The sequence below is a fragment of the Podarcis bocagei genome (genome assembly GCF_964188305.1).
Source record: "Podarcis bocagei genome assembly, chromosome: 6".
NCBI classification, from domain to species: domain Eukaryota; kingdom Metazoa; phylum Chordata; class Lepidosauria; order Squamata; family Lacertidae; genus Podarcis; species Podarcis bocagei.
In genome coordinates, this window is record NC_138130.1 from 46,067,992 (window position 1) to 46,085,933 (window position 17,942).

The 17,942-nt window shown below is 38.6% G+C and overlaps 1 protein-coding gene across 12 annotated transcripts in view; it reads right to left on the reverse strand.

Annotated features, from left to right (window-relative positions):
- Window positions 1–17,942, reverse strand: part of DMD (dystrophin) — a 1,036,503-nt gene that overhangs the window by 70,022 nt on the left and 948,539 nt on the right. For all 12 annotated transcript variants that reach the window (XM_081197764.1, XM_081197771.1, XM_081197761.1 and 9 more), the window contains one exon: window positions 9,711–9,772. In XM_081197764.1, coding sequence (XP_081053890.1) covers window positions 9,711–9,772 — 62 coding nt within the window. The remainder of the gene's footprint in view (window positions 1–9,710; window positions 9,773–17,942) is intronic.

Genomic DNA, 17,942 nt, shown 5'->3' on the forward strand with positions numbered 1-17,942 from the left:
GAGTTGCTATAAAAATATGGACACTGGGATGCAGAAAGGGGGGGTATGGGGAAGTCTGAAAAAAGAGGTTTATGAAAATGGGTGATGAAACTATACATGTATGTTTGTTTTTGTTTTTTTTTAAGTGTTTGTTTGTTGTTTAAAATTTTCTAAAACCAATAAAAATTTTATTTAAAAAAAAAATGAAAGGATTACTCTTTGGAAACTGAAACTGCAGTACATGCACTATGCTTTAAAAAAAAAAAAAATCAACAGAGACATATTGTTATACCTCCTTAACAGTCCTGGCTCTGCACCCTTGAATTCTTTTGGCTGGTTGCAATGTCTCCTGCAAGTGTGATAACACTTCTAACTTGCTTGGATGCAGGATGGGGAGAAGTGTGTATGTATGCCTAGAATCTCAGATTTTTGCCTTGCTGCAATGCAGCCTACTCTACAATGGTAAGAGTCACACCTACTGCTCTGCCTAGTTTTACATCTATCCCCTCCCACAATTCAAATGTCCCCCGGGAAGGCTATCTATGAGGGAATGCAGTCCTCAGGCTGAAAAGGGTTCCCCACCTCTACTTTAAGTGAACAGGAAACCTGCTGCCACACGCTCAACATACCTGCTTCTATGAACATAAAATGGGGTCAGGCAAAGAGGCAGTTCAGTGAGTGCTTAGTTAATTGCATGAATAGCCAGCCACTCCCCCAAAACCCACCGTTGTTGAAGAAGAAGAAGAAGAAGAAGAAGAAGAAGAAGAAGAAGAAGTTGTTTAATGCTGATCTTCAGAGCAACGGTGAAATAATAAGTGATTCAACTTGATAGAAAAATAAAATAATAAATATTAAATATTGGCATGGAAGATTTGTCTCTCTTATTATGTACAGCATGACTATTATAGTTTGCTATTGACCAGATTTTATGAAAAGAGCAGTCAGTCAACAGTTGTTCAGGCTCAATTGAAAATGCTGGCTAAATAGGATGTATCAATGGCTAACGTTCTATCCTGATACATATTAAGCTGCCTATAAAGTAAAATGTTTAGGATAGTCCAAGGAATCTTCTGCCAAATTCTGCTTATCCAACACACTTGGCTTAATTTTTAAAAAATATATAACAAATATATTGAAAAGTTGTTAGAGCTTGGAAAAATATGGTCATACAGAGTCCATAGCATTATAGAGAGCCAGTAGACCAGATTCCCACTGAACCAAGTAAAAACTGAATGAACCAGATAAAACCAATTTTGACCATTTTATGGGCCAATAGGATAGCCACACTGGGATGAAAGTCCAATTGAATTTAACTGGCCTTCAATAATCCATTTATTATGCCATTTCCTTAAAACATTTGGCTAGTATTACACTGGCTTTTAATAAATATTATTTTCCAAATGTCATACCAATGTGGTATACCTCCTCTTCTTCCTGATCTTTCCATGTAGCCAGGAGTTTGGAAGCTTTCACTTCTGCTTTTGGTTTACTGTTTTGCCCAAATTGGCAAACTGTGGTACACTATGATTTCAAGCCTGCTTGAAAACATGGTCCTTCTCTGAATACAGCTAGCTATGCTTTATCTATATACTGTACCTGATCTTTTGTAAGACTAAATTGTCGGTTAGGTGCTCTAGGACCTTAGAAAAGCTGCCTTTCCCAACTTGGGAGGGCCAAAGGAGTGCAAAAAGGTAACCTTTGGACACTGTTCAACAGTACGATCAATTCAGATGCAATGGTGAAGATGTAACACTCAGTGCACTGTTTTTGCCTGTCATCTTTACATGCTCCAGCATTATGTAGGCGCCAAAATTAACAACTATGGTTAATGCAGGAGTGCAACAATGAATAATGTAAGGATTCTATGAGTCATGCCTGTTGGGATATAAACCTCAAAATTTTACCAAGATATTCTTGTAAACAGGGATCTGAGTTTCAAACAAGAATTTCAAATCCTGGGTTTGGAGTCAAAATTAGGTTTTCATAAACCAGCATCAGTGTAAGTTCAGGGCAGCAGCATTCAGCTGCACACCTCACTTTCTACTAATAAATCCTTACTCAACTGCAGTGATTTCAGGGTTTCCTGTTAAATTACTATACTCGGTAATTATCAGGGAAAAAACTCCAAATGTAAACAGCAACTGTCTGTCTTTGAGGTTAGTTTATGAAACTCAATGTTTTTAGTTACTTTTAGTTATTACATACAGTTTTGCTATCAAATGCAGCACGTCATGCTATCAGGCTTTCTTCCTGCTCATTTTAATATTTTTTTGTCAGTTCTTTAAAAGTTTATTCCAAAAGCAGAACTTTGAACAATTTTAGACTATGAATATATTTATAAATGTATTAACATACAAAAGTGAATGGTGGTCTTTTTTCCCCACTTACAAAAGAATTGGCAAGCATACATACCAGAGGTAGGATATATAATGGGATGCCAGCTTAGTATTGTAATTCTTGAATAAATTGCACTAGATCCAGAAACACATTATTATCCACATATTCCTGCATTGCAGGGGGTTGGACTAGATGACCCTTGTGGTACCTTCCAACTATGATTCTGACCCAGAAAGCCAGCTAGAAGAATAATATAGACACCATTTTGAACGCCAAAGAGAAAACAAACTAAAAGAGAAACCGTTCATTCAATTACCACAGCTGATCTCCGTGCCAGTTTATGGCCAATGTATCCCAGCTTTTGATACAAGCTTCTGATACGTAGTTCAAAAATACATTGTGTAAGAGTTGTGTCATGTTTGTTTGCAGTGACTGCGACCTATTTATGTCTTTATTCTCCCCACTTTCTTTTTACACATAGGGTTTACAGTCACAGATGATAAAAGCAATAGATTCTGGAAATATAAACTAAAAAAGCATCATGCTTCAGGTTAAGAACTGTGAGTTGCCTTTACGATTTTACACTGGTGAATTCAGAGAGAATCCAAAGAGGTAAAAAATAAGTCCACATTCATGACTGCATCCAGCTGCTACAATTATCATTTAAAACAACACTAGTTTACCTGGAGGAAACATACCCTTTCGTTAACTGAAAATGCTGAGGTCGATATTGCTAAAATATCATTAAAACACAACACTACACATTTTTCTGAGACATTACCACAGAGCTATGGTGCAGTTTAAGATGTAGTTTGAAAATAGTTTACAATTTAGTGGTACTTATCCATGCTTAAAATCACTGGCTATAATTTAACACATGTGTTAACATTATTGATTAAAAAAATTTTTTTGGATTGAAATTATTTGGCTTTAAGTGTTAATAATAGGAAGTTTGAACTGAGATAATGAAATAAATAATAGTGTGACTTATGTGCTATTGAAATGCTTGAACCAATCAACATTCCCTCAAGCATGTAAGGAAAAGAGATGGCAATGCCTTATAGATGTCAGACATTATAGCCATGGCTTGGGAATTGGGATTAAATATGTTGTCTTGTAGCTGTGTTTGGGGGGAAGGGAATTGTATTTTGTTCATGAAAGTGTGCTCTGTTATTTTGCAGTTTAAATCTTGTAGGAAAAGAAAATCACTTAAGTGTATATTCATAATCTAGTATATAACCAAATTATAAAAAGATGACTACAAAAATTCAGGAAGCAGCATAACCAGCAGAGAGCATGAAGAGAATGATCTCTCTTGCAGTTTTGGAGAAGGTTACATTTATTTATTAATTATGTACTAAAAATGCTTCTAGACCAAATACTTCAGGCAAATTTGATTTAAAAAAAACAAAAAACACCAAGCATTACAACTGCAGCAATTATTCATATTGGTTTAAAACAAAAATACAGGGCAAACCTAAACTGTCCCTCAATTTCTGTCTTCCAGTCAACAAATTCCCCTGTCCCCACACTAAACTCTTGTTACTTTTTCCCCCTGTTTCAGCTGTGGACAAAGTAGGGTTCTCTATATTCCCCCTTCTCTGGCATGCTGTCCACTATTACTGATGGGTCACACATCAAATGGAGCTATTGGGGCTTTGACAGATTTCAAAATACGGTAAGACTCAGAATTTGATTTGAAAAGGTGCATTACCTTCCAAGTTTGGGAAGAACAGTTCCATTTTTAAAATCCCACTTCTGACCCTGACTAGGGGCAGACAACTCAAAGCCTTGCCTGCTAAATACAACAGTGAAGGCATGCTCATGTTGCATGTAAATGGATAGGCAGGATAAATATTTTTAAGCAACTCTGTGATGTCACACAACACAGGATCAACACAGAGACTGTGAAACATACGTAGACAAATACTGAAGTGGAATTCAGAGTTGCTCTACCACACCCACGCCCACACACCCGTGCAAGCATTTCAGCTTGCTAGACAGAACAAGCCCCCCTCTGCCACCCAGCATGCTGTTTTGGGGTTTTTCCTGACCCCTCAGGAGACAATTTTGAAGGAGATGCATGGGCAAGAAGAGGGGGGAAACCCTGCTCCACAAGCATAAGTCCTAGGGTCTTCAGGCTGACCCTGACCTTCATCTGCCTGGTTTCTTTCAGGTGTCCAGTTCACCCACCGCCTAATTCATAGCTGCTGCCATTGCCAGAATCTCTGGTTGCATTTTTCTGCCACCACTCTATTATTTGTTGGCTGCAATCCAAATTCCACTGACATGGAAGTAAGCTGCATGGAATTCAATTAATACCTACTGCTGAACAGACATGGTTAGGATCAGGGCTTTTTTCTAGAACTTACGCCACCAACCTCTGTGCTGCCCCAATCGCCATGCCATGCCATGACACACCACGCAGCCAGAATTATGCTGTCAGTTACCTAACACAGGGCACTCTCACAAACCCACTCTACATACTATTTATAACTTCCCTCTCTTGCACACCACATGTACCACATACCTCCTAGGCCCAACAAGTTTCAGCACCTTTTTAACCCTTTTCCCTATATAAAAATGTCGCTACTATGCTGTATATAACAACTTGCTGTCCCGCTTCAAATACTGACATTTTTGTGCCTTAAGCCAGGGATACTAATGCACTGCATTCAATATGTTGTTGAACTACAACTCCCAGCAGTACCAGACAGCATGGGAGCCCAAATCAGTTCTGGTATGCAAAACAAATTCCTGGGCTCAGAATTTTTAAATTCTAAATATATCCCCATTGCAACAGGCTCTGCTTGGTAGATCTCATGTCTCTGGTAAAAAACAAAGTATGGTAAATCACATAAGCCTGAAGTCTGCCCACCTCTTTATTAAGTGATGGTAGTTCTACAGTAAGATCCAGAAAGGGAGGGGTATAATTTCAGAGGGAGGAGAAAAGGCCAGTGTTCAAAACTCCCATTGTTCTACACGCATTTTGTGACAGGGAATTTCATTAGCAGGAGCAGTTTCTGAGCTGTGGGCACAGTACTGCACCTAAGATTTCAGATTAAAACTGCAGAGTGGAAGGAAAGGAGGACCTTTTTCTGTCTCCCCACTTCCAGCTACTCTCTGAAGACTGGAGAAGAGACCCTCTTAAGAATATTAGGGGGGTGGGAAGGGGGAGGAGTAGACCATGTGAAAAATGAACATAATATTTTAGCTGCAGTTCATTCATTTTCAGCTTTGTATTCTTGTTATTAAAAAAAAGCACGCCTAGACATTCCATTTGTTTTGCCCATAACCTAAGTTTAAAGTGCCATTTAGCTCCTAGCTTTCATATCTCAGTTTCTAACACTGTAAAAGGCCAAGGGACCACAAAAGCCTAGGACTGGCCTTGGATGCCTACCACCTATTGCAAGCATTTAATTTCTGGTACCATATCTGAGGCAGGATAACACTGCAAGGACCGAAAAGAAATAAAGCTTTTGAAAGAGGGTCTGCTTTCTAGTACCTGCCTGTTTCACTTCCTCAATGCAAGGACAAAACTTGTTGGAAGCTTGTATTAAGGCAATTTAAATGCAAGCTGAGACTATTTCAACTGCGGTTCATCTTGTGAAATAACTACACCAGCCTGTCATTTGTGACTTTTTTGCCCTGAAAAGAACTGAATTGTGTGAAGTTTGCTAGGAGTGCAATGGACCCAACGGGGGACTCCAAGAGTCTTATATATGAGGCTCTTGAATTAGAGAGATTACTTTTCTTCAATGCACCTCCTTCTGCATATAAATCCCCAACTGCTTTCCTCCTTGTTGGCCCTTAGTACAGTCATATAAACACAAAAGTAGAGACAGGATTGTGGAGAAAGTGGAGTAATAATTATTTCTGAACTTGTATCTATGCATATAACTTAGTATATGCAAATTGTGTCTAGTCCTCCATTCTCTTATGATGTTGTGGAAATGGTTACCCCCCCCCCACGCACACATTCAGAATCATTCTGTACCTCTGAATTCACAGAATTCTTTTTTAGTTTTAAAGAACCAGAGAGAAAAGTAACATTTAGCAAGTGAATGCCTTGCTGCTGCAGAAGCAAGCAAATAAAGTTTCTTAACGGCTGGTAAATATTTGCAATAGTCTGAAAGGCTGGCATAAGGAATGTAAGCAACAGTTAAACTAATCAAATATTGGATATTATTTAAGGTCCAGTAACCACAAATAAAACAAAAACTTACAGAACACAAAAATATGTTTGTTAAAAGGGGTGGGGAAGAGAATAAAAAGCAATCATAGTTTGTCAAAGCAAAATCACAACATTTAGGAATTTTGCACCTTGCTCTATTAATAAATAAATCTTCCACTGTTCTCCAATAAAATGTTCAACAAAACTCTAAAAGTTTAATTTAAACCTCCTGAAAGACATGCATAGAAATACTGCTACAGGACTGCCACTGGGTCTGCAAAATGCAGTATGTAAAAGCCAGAGGAATTGAGTTGAGAAACCTCAAGAGGAGACAATCTGTTCCAGCACTGTGGCTGACATGGTTGGTGGAGGAATTAACCTAATCTTCACAATGTCTTTCCATAAACTCCACTATTTTTTAAAGTGTCTTTCTGTTACTGATCTTATGAACAAAGCAGGATGTGTAGATGCTTTTCACTATTTATTGCCTCTTAAATCCAAGTATGAAACAAATGTAAAAGTTAAACACCACATTAGTGGTTAATGAAACATGCTGTTAGAAAATAGTATTTGCAATTGTAAAGACAAACAAATAGTTCACAGATGAACTACTGAATGATAAAGAAAGCACAATACTAAAAAGCTATGGTTTAAATAAGACAACCAGGTAGTAATAGCAAATACGGTACCATCAGTATGGTAATTTACAACTTTGGATATGTGGTATAAAATAAACAAAAAAACCGTGTGCAGGGTTATCTTCTCGCAAAATCATTAAAAAGCAAAAGCAAACCACAATCTGTCATTGAAACAGAGTGTGGTGCTGTCAACCATTGTGTTATAGAAAATCAAAAGCTGAAATACATCGGGGGGGGGCAAACAAAAAGGTGAACCTATAAAAAGAATCACATAAAAAATGATAGAACAGGGAGAAATTGGGAATATATTCTCCTTAACAGAAAAGCTTGCTATATGAAAAGTTATTTTATGTGGGGGAGAGATACATTATTTGGAGAAATGATTTGATTTTCTGCATGTTAGATTTATAACTTCAAGAGGAAAGAAGAAAGCTTCTGCATGGGCTTGTGATGCTGTATAAGGCATGACTACATTCTTCTAAAACTAATGGATACCATTTTTATATCACCACCAAGCTTGTAAAAGGGCAGTTAAGCCTTCTTAAACTATGAGCATTACTTCAACCAGGAAACCAGATTTCATCCTGGTATGTGCATGTTAGAGCAATGGATAATAAACATGCAATATAAAATGTACTTTTAATTTTAACTTTTTATACAAATTAGAAAATTTTAAAGGGCTTCAGAAACATCCTATTATTATTATCCATTCCAACCCAAGGCCAAGGGAAGGACTGAATACACATTAAAGATTCTGCCCAAGAGTAAATGGATTGATTTTGAATTGTTCAGTTTATATAAAGTATTATACTGTGCCTAGTATACTAATTTTACCCTGTTCTACAGTATTTCTGACAGGGTTCCTTATTTTGGAAGCACCAAATATATTTAAAAATCCCTTCCCATGCATCACAGATACAAAATTTAAAGTTCTATCATTCCTAGCTAAAATGTAAATATAAACATCTGTAACCCCATGTTCTATATGCCAAAAATAGATCATGTTTTTACTGAATTCAAAAGCTATATTTTACACTGGGTTTTTATTTGTCTGTTTGATAATAATTTATATTGCAAATAGAATAAAATAATCACTTTTCAACTATGGCTAAAATATTTGTATCTCTCACATATCAAAATAACCTGCTGATGACATACAAAATGAAGTGGGACCTTATTCTGAAATACATATTCCTTTCCATACATCCATTCAAAGCAAAAGCACAAGATATTCAAGGGCCAATGGAGCAACATAATGGAAGATGGGGAAACATTAAAGAAGCAATCTCCAACTATAGCCTACAGCAGGGGTCAGCAAGGTTTACCAGCCATAGGCCAGATCACTCCCATGGAGCTCGTCCATGGGCCAGACTGTCACAGCGCAGCGCCGCAAATCGCGCTTATGCATGCCCAGACACTGGAAATCATGTCTGCGCAGAAGCGATTTTTGGCATCTGAACATGCGCACACGCGATTTCCGGTATCTGCGTGTGTGCAGACGCAACTTCCGGCGCTGCTCAGCAAGTCGCCGCGCTGCGCCAGTTTAGCGCAGCACGTGGGGGACTTGCCGAGTGGGTGGCTTGGTTCAGGGGCGGCTTATGGGCCGGTAAAGCGGTCTTTGTGAGCCACATCCGGCCCATGGGCCGCATTTTGCCAACCCCTGGCCTACAGTATTTGAAGTGAGAATAGCTGTTCTTAAACATGATTGCTGCAGGCTAACCTTATAGTATGTGAGTGCACTACAGATACTATTCTCTGAGGAAAGTCTTGCATATGGCTTATTTTATTCCCAGCATAAAGGTACTGAAAATACTATACAGCGCTTTGTGGACCACACACAGAGTTTGGAAAGTGCACACAGAAAGGTGTGAGATTGCCACAAAAGTTTAAAGTGCAGAAAAAGGAGGAAACATATCAAAACCTGTCAATCTGTCTCCCTTTCTGCAACCTCCCTGCATTTCCTTTTGGGCAGACAGAACAAATGATCATGCAGCACCCACCCACCCCAAATGCTTTTTGCCTGCACTTTAAACATTGTACGGTCACTCTGTGCCTCTCTCTTCATGTCCCCAGCTACATTTCTGGTTCCAGAAAAAAACACAAGGTACAGGACTGCAGAGATAAGGTTGTTGGGTTTTTTGTTTTTGGAATGCAGCTGGAAGCCAAGGGATGTGCAGCAACTGGAGAAGGGTTTTTTGGCTTAAAGCAAAGAAAACAATCCCCCTTGGCCACACCTTCATGCCCCAAAATTCGGTAAATCAACCCACAAGATGGGTCCAACACATTGACGAGGCTTGCCTTCAGTTAATGCTGGGCCTTGTTTTCAACTGAGAAGGGTGTGTGCTCATGCTAACTAGTTGGTTTTTAAAAGGTAAAATCTCTGCAATGCACCTTTATTATAAAACATGAAAGAACTGAACATTTAAAGCATTTGCTGACACTTAAAGCTAAGATTTTCCTTTTTTCCTATGTTTCCGTTTCAAAAGTTTGCTTCAATGCAGGTATTTGCACTCAAGGTTGTTGTGATTTCTCTAGAAAATATTCCTCAGAACCAATCAGCTGAATATGAAAAATTATCTTACCTAAGGACTGGTAGAGCTCAGTCATTTTAGGATGATCCCAGCATGTAGTCTGCGTCTCATGGCTGCAAGACAAAAAAGATACCGATCCACTTAAAATACTATATGAAGTTTATGCCAGTCCCAATACTTTTAGGACAAACTAGCCTTCTTCTTACACAGATTGCCAAGTTTAGTAGTTGTACAGTTCAGTTATTACATGTGGTAATTCAAGGGTAATTTCAGGTCAAGTGACAAAAACCATAATAACAACAATAACAACAACAACAACAATATTCATCATACTTCTTCCTGAAACCAGACATATTGTCAATCTTCTAACTAAAGTTCAGGGAAAGTGTCACATTGCATTAGGCTTACATAAGCAATCATATGCAGCATACGCAAAAAAACCTCATCAATCCCTTTCATACATTTTTATACACTTGCCAACTATGTTAAATATATGATATAAAAAGGGCACTGTAATGTCTTGTGAAGTGGGAGTCGGATTGTGTGACTTAATACCATCCACAGCAAAAGTGTAATCTTTTTTTAGTCAGTCAAAGATTTGGTATGTGTTGCACAGAAGGCTTGAGAAAGGATTGTGGCCCAGCAATGCACAGATTCCTTGACTGCATTTTAGTCCATGAGTAGCTCCACAACTACATAGCTGAATCCAGAAAGGTTGACATGCTTTCTATTGATCTAGCTCATTAACTGCTTTACAATCAAGCGGTGTATACATTTTATGAAGTAAATAAATAAAATAAACACAGAGAAATGGCAAAAGTGGCATCATTGATTCAGGGTTTAGTATGTTCCATATTAATGTTCAGTTTAATCGCAGAAAGCAGTAGATTACAGGTAAAATTAAAAATCTGGATTTTTAATTTTTCTAAATTTGGCTTTTATTATTCGACCTGGGCATTTCGACCTTTGCCAAGTAAAGAAAGGAGCTTAATGGGATGCCAAGGACATCTTGCACAGCTCAGAAAAATAAGTGTTATAGCTGAATTCAAAAAAGAAATTAGGAAGGAGGAGCTGAATGATGTGGAAAGGCAGTTCAATTATCCTGGATGGTACAGGAGAACTAGAAGGGCACTGTATAAATGCTTACATCTCCCTATATCACTGATCTTCGACTGGTAGGTCGGGATGCACTTGAGGGTCACAGCTTGATCCAAGGTGGGTCACAACAGGAGCATTACCAGCATACAAATATATGTTAAAGATTAAGAAATGAGTCCTCAAATGCATTTTTGGGTTAAAAGTGGGTCCTTGGAATGAAAAGTTTGAAAATGCCTACTCTATATTATATTTACACTGCTCTGACACTGGGAAATAGCCAATGAAAACAGCACAAAGTGGTGGGGCAAGGTAGTGGGAATAAAGAGAAGTAGTAGTAAATAGTAAGTGGGAAGTGGAGAAAAGAGACTGTTACTTTCTACACTGAGAAGAGAAACTTTTAAAGTGGCTTCAAAAATAAAATTGGGAAAGTGAAAAGGGGGTTTGGCATTTATATGTTGGGAAGGGGAAGCTCTAGGGGGTTAATTCTGAATGAAACCTGAGAATGAGAGTTGGAGAGGGACATAAAGGTAGAAATTACCCATAAATTAAATAATCTAGCAGTGCCCAGGTGTGACTGGTTCTGTTAGGCAAAGAAGTTCCAAAGTACTAATACCTCAGTAAACAAAACAACTCTACATACAATTCAAATGATATGACATCATATAGGACATAATGAATGCTTTTATAAACGTTATCTGTAAGAAAAGGCTCTCAAGCAAATATCTACACATAGTAAAGTTCTGCTTCTTTGTAGGACTAAAGAACAGAGATTCATTGTAAATAAGTTCACATGTTTATAAAGTTACATATAATTTAATGAGATAAACTGTTTTATTATATTGGGCATAACACCTACTTAGTACTACATATGGTTTGCAGACCAGTACAGAAATCCAGTATTGTACATTGATACACTCTCACTGCAACCCCAAGTATGCCTACTGAAATTTAACTGCCAAGTATGTGTGTGAAGGCCCAACTATGAGGCTTGCCAGCTGAAATCAATTTTGTGTATATGAAGGAAATGATTTATTCAACTTTTGCAAATACATGCAACATCTCTCTCATCAGATAGGGAGAATGTCATTATTTATTTATCATTTTTTAAGAGTCATATCTGATATTCAAAAACCAACATTTATTATATTTCGGGCAAGAATCTAAGGAATATTCATTCATGCATATGCACTATTAAGGACAAAGACTATTGTGGTGCTAATTCTAATCAGAGGTGTTAAAGTATTTATGAGGAGTGATTTTTATAACCAAAGAGAAAAATAGTTTGCCTTAATTTAAAGGCTCTTTTTAAACTTCCAAGACATTTTTATTAATAATGTTTTATTAATTCATAATATACTTAGTATGTGTGAATAAATAAGAGTAGATGATTAAAAGGATTTCTGTCACTTTTATGCGCTTTCTCCAAATAGTCATTAATTGGCCTGAGAGGTTTTCTATGTTTGTTCGTGTTGAAAAATAACTTCGGAGAATCACATTTATATATCAGTCTAGAAACTAATTGAAAGGATGCTTTATTCAAATCAAACTTGATTATTTGATAAAAGTCAGTTTTAAGAAGACTTTGCTTTTGCTGAAAACTTGTGTGCACTGAGGTCACAGGTTTGAGGAGGGTTTTTGAGCAAGCTGCCCTCAGATGCCCATTCTCCAGCTTAGGTGGGTTTAATTGGAGCTGAAGCAAATGCTCCAAGCAGTCCCAACAGGTGGCTCAGATTTCCATTTTATTTTTTTCAGGATCTCTGTGATGTAGTTTTGCTTTAGGGCACTGTGGGAGATTTAGGGTGGTTGTTGGAAGCAGCCGCTAAGTGCTTCTCAGAGCAGCGCGCACGCGCACACACACACTCGTACCTTGGAAGTAGAACGGAATCTGTTCTGGAAGTCCGTTCGACATCCAAAACATTCCGAAACCAAAGCGCAGCTTCTGATTGGGTGCAGGAAGCTCCTTCAGCCAATCGGAAGCCACAGAAGCCCCATCGGACATTTGGGTTCCAACGAACGTTCGCAAACCAGAACACTCACTTCTGGGTTTGCGGGGTTTGGGAGCCAAAATGTCCAAGTACCAAGGCATTTAGGAGCCAAGGTACGACTGTGTGTGTGTGTGTGTGTGTGTGTGTGTCTGTCTGTCTGTCTGTCTATCTACGGGAATCCAGGAGAGGCATCAGCAATGGGCCCTATTGAGACACAGAGGTCCTGGGAGCTGCCTGAAAATGCCAACTGCTGATGCCAGCCTTGTAACTACTCCCAAAGCTCTGGATGGAATCATGTTAATTCCTGCCCTTAATCTGGGTCTTGGTAACCATTTGGAATATTTATGTTCGGTTTAAAAACAGAGTGACCAATCATTTGCTCACAGCTTTGAATTCTGTACATGTCTATAATCGGTAGATTATCAAATGAGCAAACTTATTTCAAATTCTTGCGTGTGGATTTATGAATATATTCCATTGAATGTTTGATATAGTAGAATTGTGAGGGAACAGACATTGAGGGGTAGGATGTAGGTGGAATGAGGTACAGATATAATTTCACCTTTTCTCTCTGTTTCTTTTTGTTCTTAAAGTCGCTTTAAAGTTTGTTTTTTCCAATTTTTGTAAAATAAAAAATAGATCCATAAACAAAAAAATTCTCAGAAGGTTCAGATACTTAATTTCAATTTCATGCAAACAAGGATCCTTATATTAAAAACAGCAGTTTGGAATGGCTTATTTCAAATCTCTATCTCCTCGCTAATATGACCCCCTTCCCCTCAAGTGTATATAGTCCCCCCTCTACCCCTCTGCTGATACTTTCAAGGCTGATTTAGGTATCCACAAAAGGTACCGGTTTTATTGGGGGTTTGCAGAAGAGAAACTGAGAGCTCCAACCCTCCTGCAGCAGCCTGCTGCATTTCTATGCTGGGCACAGAGGCGGGAAAGAGCATTCCATCCCTCTTCCACCAGCCTATTCACTAGACTGTATGAATTCCACACACTCGACTGCAAGCAATTTCTCTCACCTATGGCTACCAGGCTAGTGGTTAAATAAATGTAAGGTTGACCCAAGTAATTACAAAGCTTGAGACTATTCCATACTATCATAGAAGCTCAGCCAAATGGCAGGGATGTTTGTCCCTATGATGTCAGGGTAAAGCTCTGACAATCACAATTTTTTAACATCATGACTCTTATTCAGCAAAAGTTCTCACTTTAAATTGACACTTCACTCACTGCTTCAAAATCACAACCATGTTAAGTGTCCTAAATGGCAATCTACACAGACACCTTTAATTTGGAAAGTATGTTCCTGTGAACATTCATTAATATGTTTTTCCTAAGCTATTATAAAGATTGTAACGGGAACCTAATGGTTGATCAGTGTTGAAGTTAATACAGATTCCTCACTTCTTTCACTCTTTCTCAAAATTTACAGTCCCTTCCAACTTTCTCTGTGTTAACATTAATTCTTTAGCAATTATTATGTTCATTAGCATTCCATGAAACCACAGGAAGACAAGTCAATAGGTAGAGATGCCCAGTTCTTTTCAACAACAGAATTAGAGTGAATACCCGAATTTACTTCCAGGTTGTTTTTTTCTGATTACCACTGATATTTTTGAGGCAGATTAACAAAACTACTGGAGGGAGGAGACAAACTATGTGCTTTGCTTTACTTTACTTCTCATTCATCTATTCATCTTCACAAAAAAACAGTCACACTTAATACACAAGGTTGCAATCCTAAACACATTTGCTGGTAAGTAAATCCTATTCAATCCAGTATTTCTCAATGGCCAGTTCTAAGCGACTATTTATCAGGAAATTGCAAGTTCTGGCTCAGACCTGAAAACAAACCTCCTTCCATTGAAATAAGTGCCATGAGGCAACAGTGATACAATTGTTTAACAAAAATAATGTATGATCAGTTTAGAAATTATTAACATATAATATCCAAGAGCAGAAAAAAGTGCTCGAGAACCAGAAGGACTTCTCTTACTCCTGCGTGAAATTTTAAGGAAAGCTGAAGATCATTTGTGGAAAATTCTGTGAAGGTTGAGTGTGATTGTAAAGCGCAAGAGCTGATTTAACCAGCACTTTATATTCAGAACACAAGAAGACTGCAGCTATTTCATTCCACCAACTAAAAAGTGTTCCTTCTTTCTGAACATTTTCAGCTTAGAAAGTTATCAACAATTCCACACACAAGTGCAGCTCAAGGAAAGGTTAGGCTCCACTGAGACTTCCCTTCATAAGCCTCTTTGCCATTTTCAAAGGCCATTTAATTGTTAGCTTTGGGGCTGCGTGTGTGTGTGTGTGTGTGTGTGTGTGTGTGTGTACACACTGCGTGAAGCAAAATGCCAACTCAGCAACTCTTAGCATTCTGAACCACACTTGGGAACACAGTAGCATCTTTAATGGATCTGCAGCAATTTCTAACTCCAATAAGCATGCAAGTTTGTATAACAGAAAGCTAAAAATTCGGACAAAAATGCTTCCCTGTGCTCAAATGGTGGAATATCGTAAAAGAAGGAATGTGCAGTACTACAAGTGCAATGGATCCTTCCCACTACATTTCCTGCTTTATTTTGCATCAGCATTGTAAAAAGATGTGAAGGACTTAGGAAGCATCCATGGAAAGAGATAAACAACAGTGTTGCCCATTTAGCTCAGTGCTGTCCATACTGATTGGCAGCAACTCTGCAGGGTTTCGGATGGGGTTCTCTCCTGTAACCACCTGGAGATGTCAGGGCATTGAACCTGGACTTTCTGCCTACTAAGGAGTTTCTCCAGCACTTAGCTAAGGCCCTTCCCCTGGAAGCAAATGGACTAAGAAACCTATTAGACAGGGAGACAAACCATCTAGCCTGCTTCCCTCTGCCTCATGTGTGGGTTATCCTTATCTGTCTGGCTATGGGATACACTGGGGTAGTTGAATATTATGTATTCATCTCCTGAAACAGACGTTATGAAATCCTCCCCATGTTATAGTGATTGGGCTGCTCTAGTGTTAACAATCTCAAGATGTGTTTATTGAATTTTAAGTTCAGAGGAACACATATTTAGTATTTTGTTTGGAGCAAAACTATACGTAATTAGAGGGCCTATTTTCAAATACTTTCAGGACATCACTTTGGCATTTAATTACTCTAACAGGTTAGCTAATCTGATTTTTATATTTTGGAGCCCTTATACTTTAAATAATCATTATTCATTTCATTATTCATTTCTTTTTTTAAAATTAGATTTCCATATCACTCTTCATCCAAGGATCACAGGGTGGTTTACATTATTGGAAAGAAAGAAAGAAAGAAAGAAAGAAAGAAAGAAAGAAAGAAAGCATCATCTTTCCCTTCCCAAACCAGTGTGCTCCATCTGCTGAAGGACCCATGCTGTTTCTGTTCCTAAAGGAATTCTTTGTGCAGAGAATTACTTATTTGTATTAAATTCATATCCCTCCGTTCTTTCCAAAGGTGTCCAGGTTTATACACAAGGAAGCCATCATGTCTCAAGCAAAGTCCAGAAAGTGAATTCTGAGGTGCACACTGGTCATGCTTTCCTCTCTAATCCAATTTCCAAGCCCAGCTATTGAGCTAAACAGGAACTGGAGTGCAAGAACATACTTGCACATTCTGGCCTCACTTTACCACAGCTGAGTGGTACAGCATGTGGTTTACATGTAGAAGGCTCCGGGTTCAAACTCACAATATCCCCAAGAAGGAACTGGGGAAGACTTTTGTCTGACACCCTGAACAGCAGCTTAGACAATACTGATCTAGATGGGCTAATGGTCTTAGTACTGACCTGGCATCCTATGCTCTTACAGCTTTTGGGATGAGCCATGAAGCCCAAAGGAGATAGCATGAAGCAATGAATGCTATTTTCACTGACGGGTGAAATAAGCTCTCTCTCCTGTGCTGTTGCTGGTTCAGAATGTGTAAGTCCAATACCATGATGTGGATGACATGTTAAAAAGAGAGCACAGAAAGGAAAGCCCTCTTTGCACCCAAGCTCGCCCATCAGCGACTGAAATGCCCACAGTTTGGTCATTCTATCCTTGCAGAGGGCTGGGGTGAAAATTAGTTCACACAGGACGAGCCTCAACAAGCCAGCTCAGTATCATCTGCAAATACTGCCTATTCCAAATAACGAAAAACATTAATGTCCATCAGATGTTCACTGTGACCTAAAAAATGAAGTCCTAAACTACCTTATCTCTAAATATGGCATGTAATGAATTACAATCAAATAATTTAAATATATGCATTAAGAGTCAACGATTTAAAATAAATCTCTTTATGGTAAGACCTCTCTGATCTGCCCCATGATCATCAGATGGTGGTATATATATTAAATATAATAAATAAAGACATTGACAACAGCTGACTGTGCATGAGACATTTGCACCCATGGCATTTGCATCATGTGTTGAACACAGCCAGTGCCACCTGGAACATCCTCTGGAACCCCCATTCTGGTTTCATTACTAATGGAAATTGAGTTAAACTTCTATAAACATAAACAAAAAAAAAGAAAAAAGGAACATTACAGCACAAGATTAACAAAGGTATTATGCAGGACGATTTAGGTGAAGACTGTGTTAGTAAACAATTTCTCCCATTTTTGGGGGGGAAATGAACGAATTCCTATGCCCCACAAATAACCCAGAGATGCATTTTAAATAAAAGGACACATTCTACTCATGTAAAAACACGCTGATTCCTGGACCGTCCATGGGCCGGATTTAGAAGGTGATTGGGCCGGATCCAGCCCCCAGGCCTTAGTCTGCCTACCCATGTTCTAAAGTCTCCAGTTTTAGTTTTCTATCTTCTGCATCCTTTATTACAACTTGTTCTGAAAACACTTCAGCAGCGGAAATGATTAAAACAGCCTAACAGAATAAACCTAACCCTTGGACATGCTGGCTGGAAGGGATTAGGACTGGGTAGTGGTGCCTCCCTGCCACCAGGGCCAGGATGTCTGCTGGGGAGGCCCCTGCTATGCACATGCAAAATCCCTCCAGCAGCATCTCCACCAACAAAACAAGGTGTTCCAGAGGTGGGTGAAGGCAGGGCAAAGGCAATCTTGAATCTGATTTCACAGCCTCTCAATTCCTCCCAAATCCCAGGATCAGACATGTTACCTGGTACAATGAAGAGAAAATAGTTAGGGCAAGACGAAACAAATACAGTGG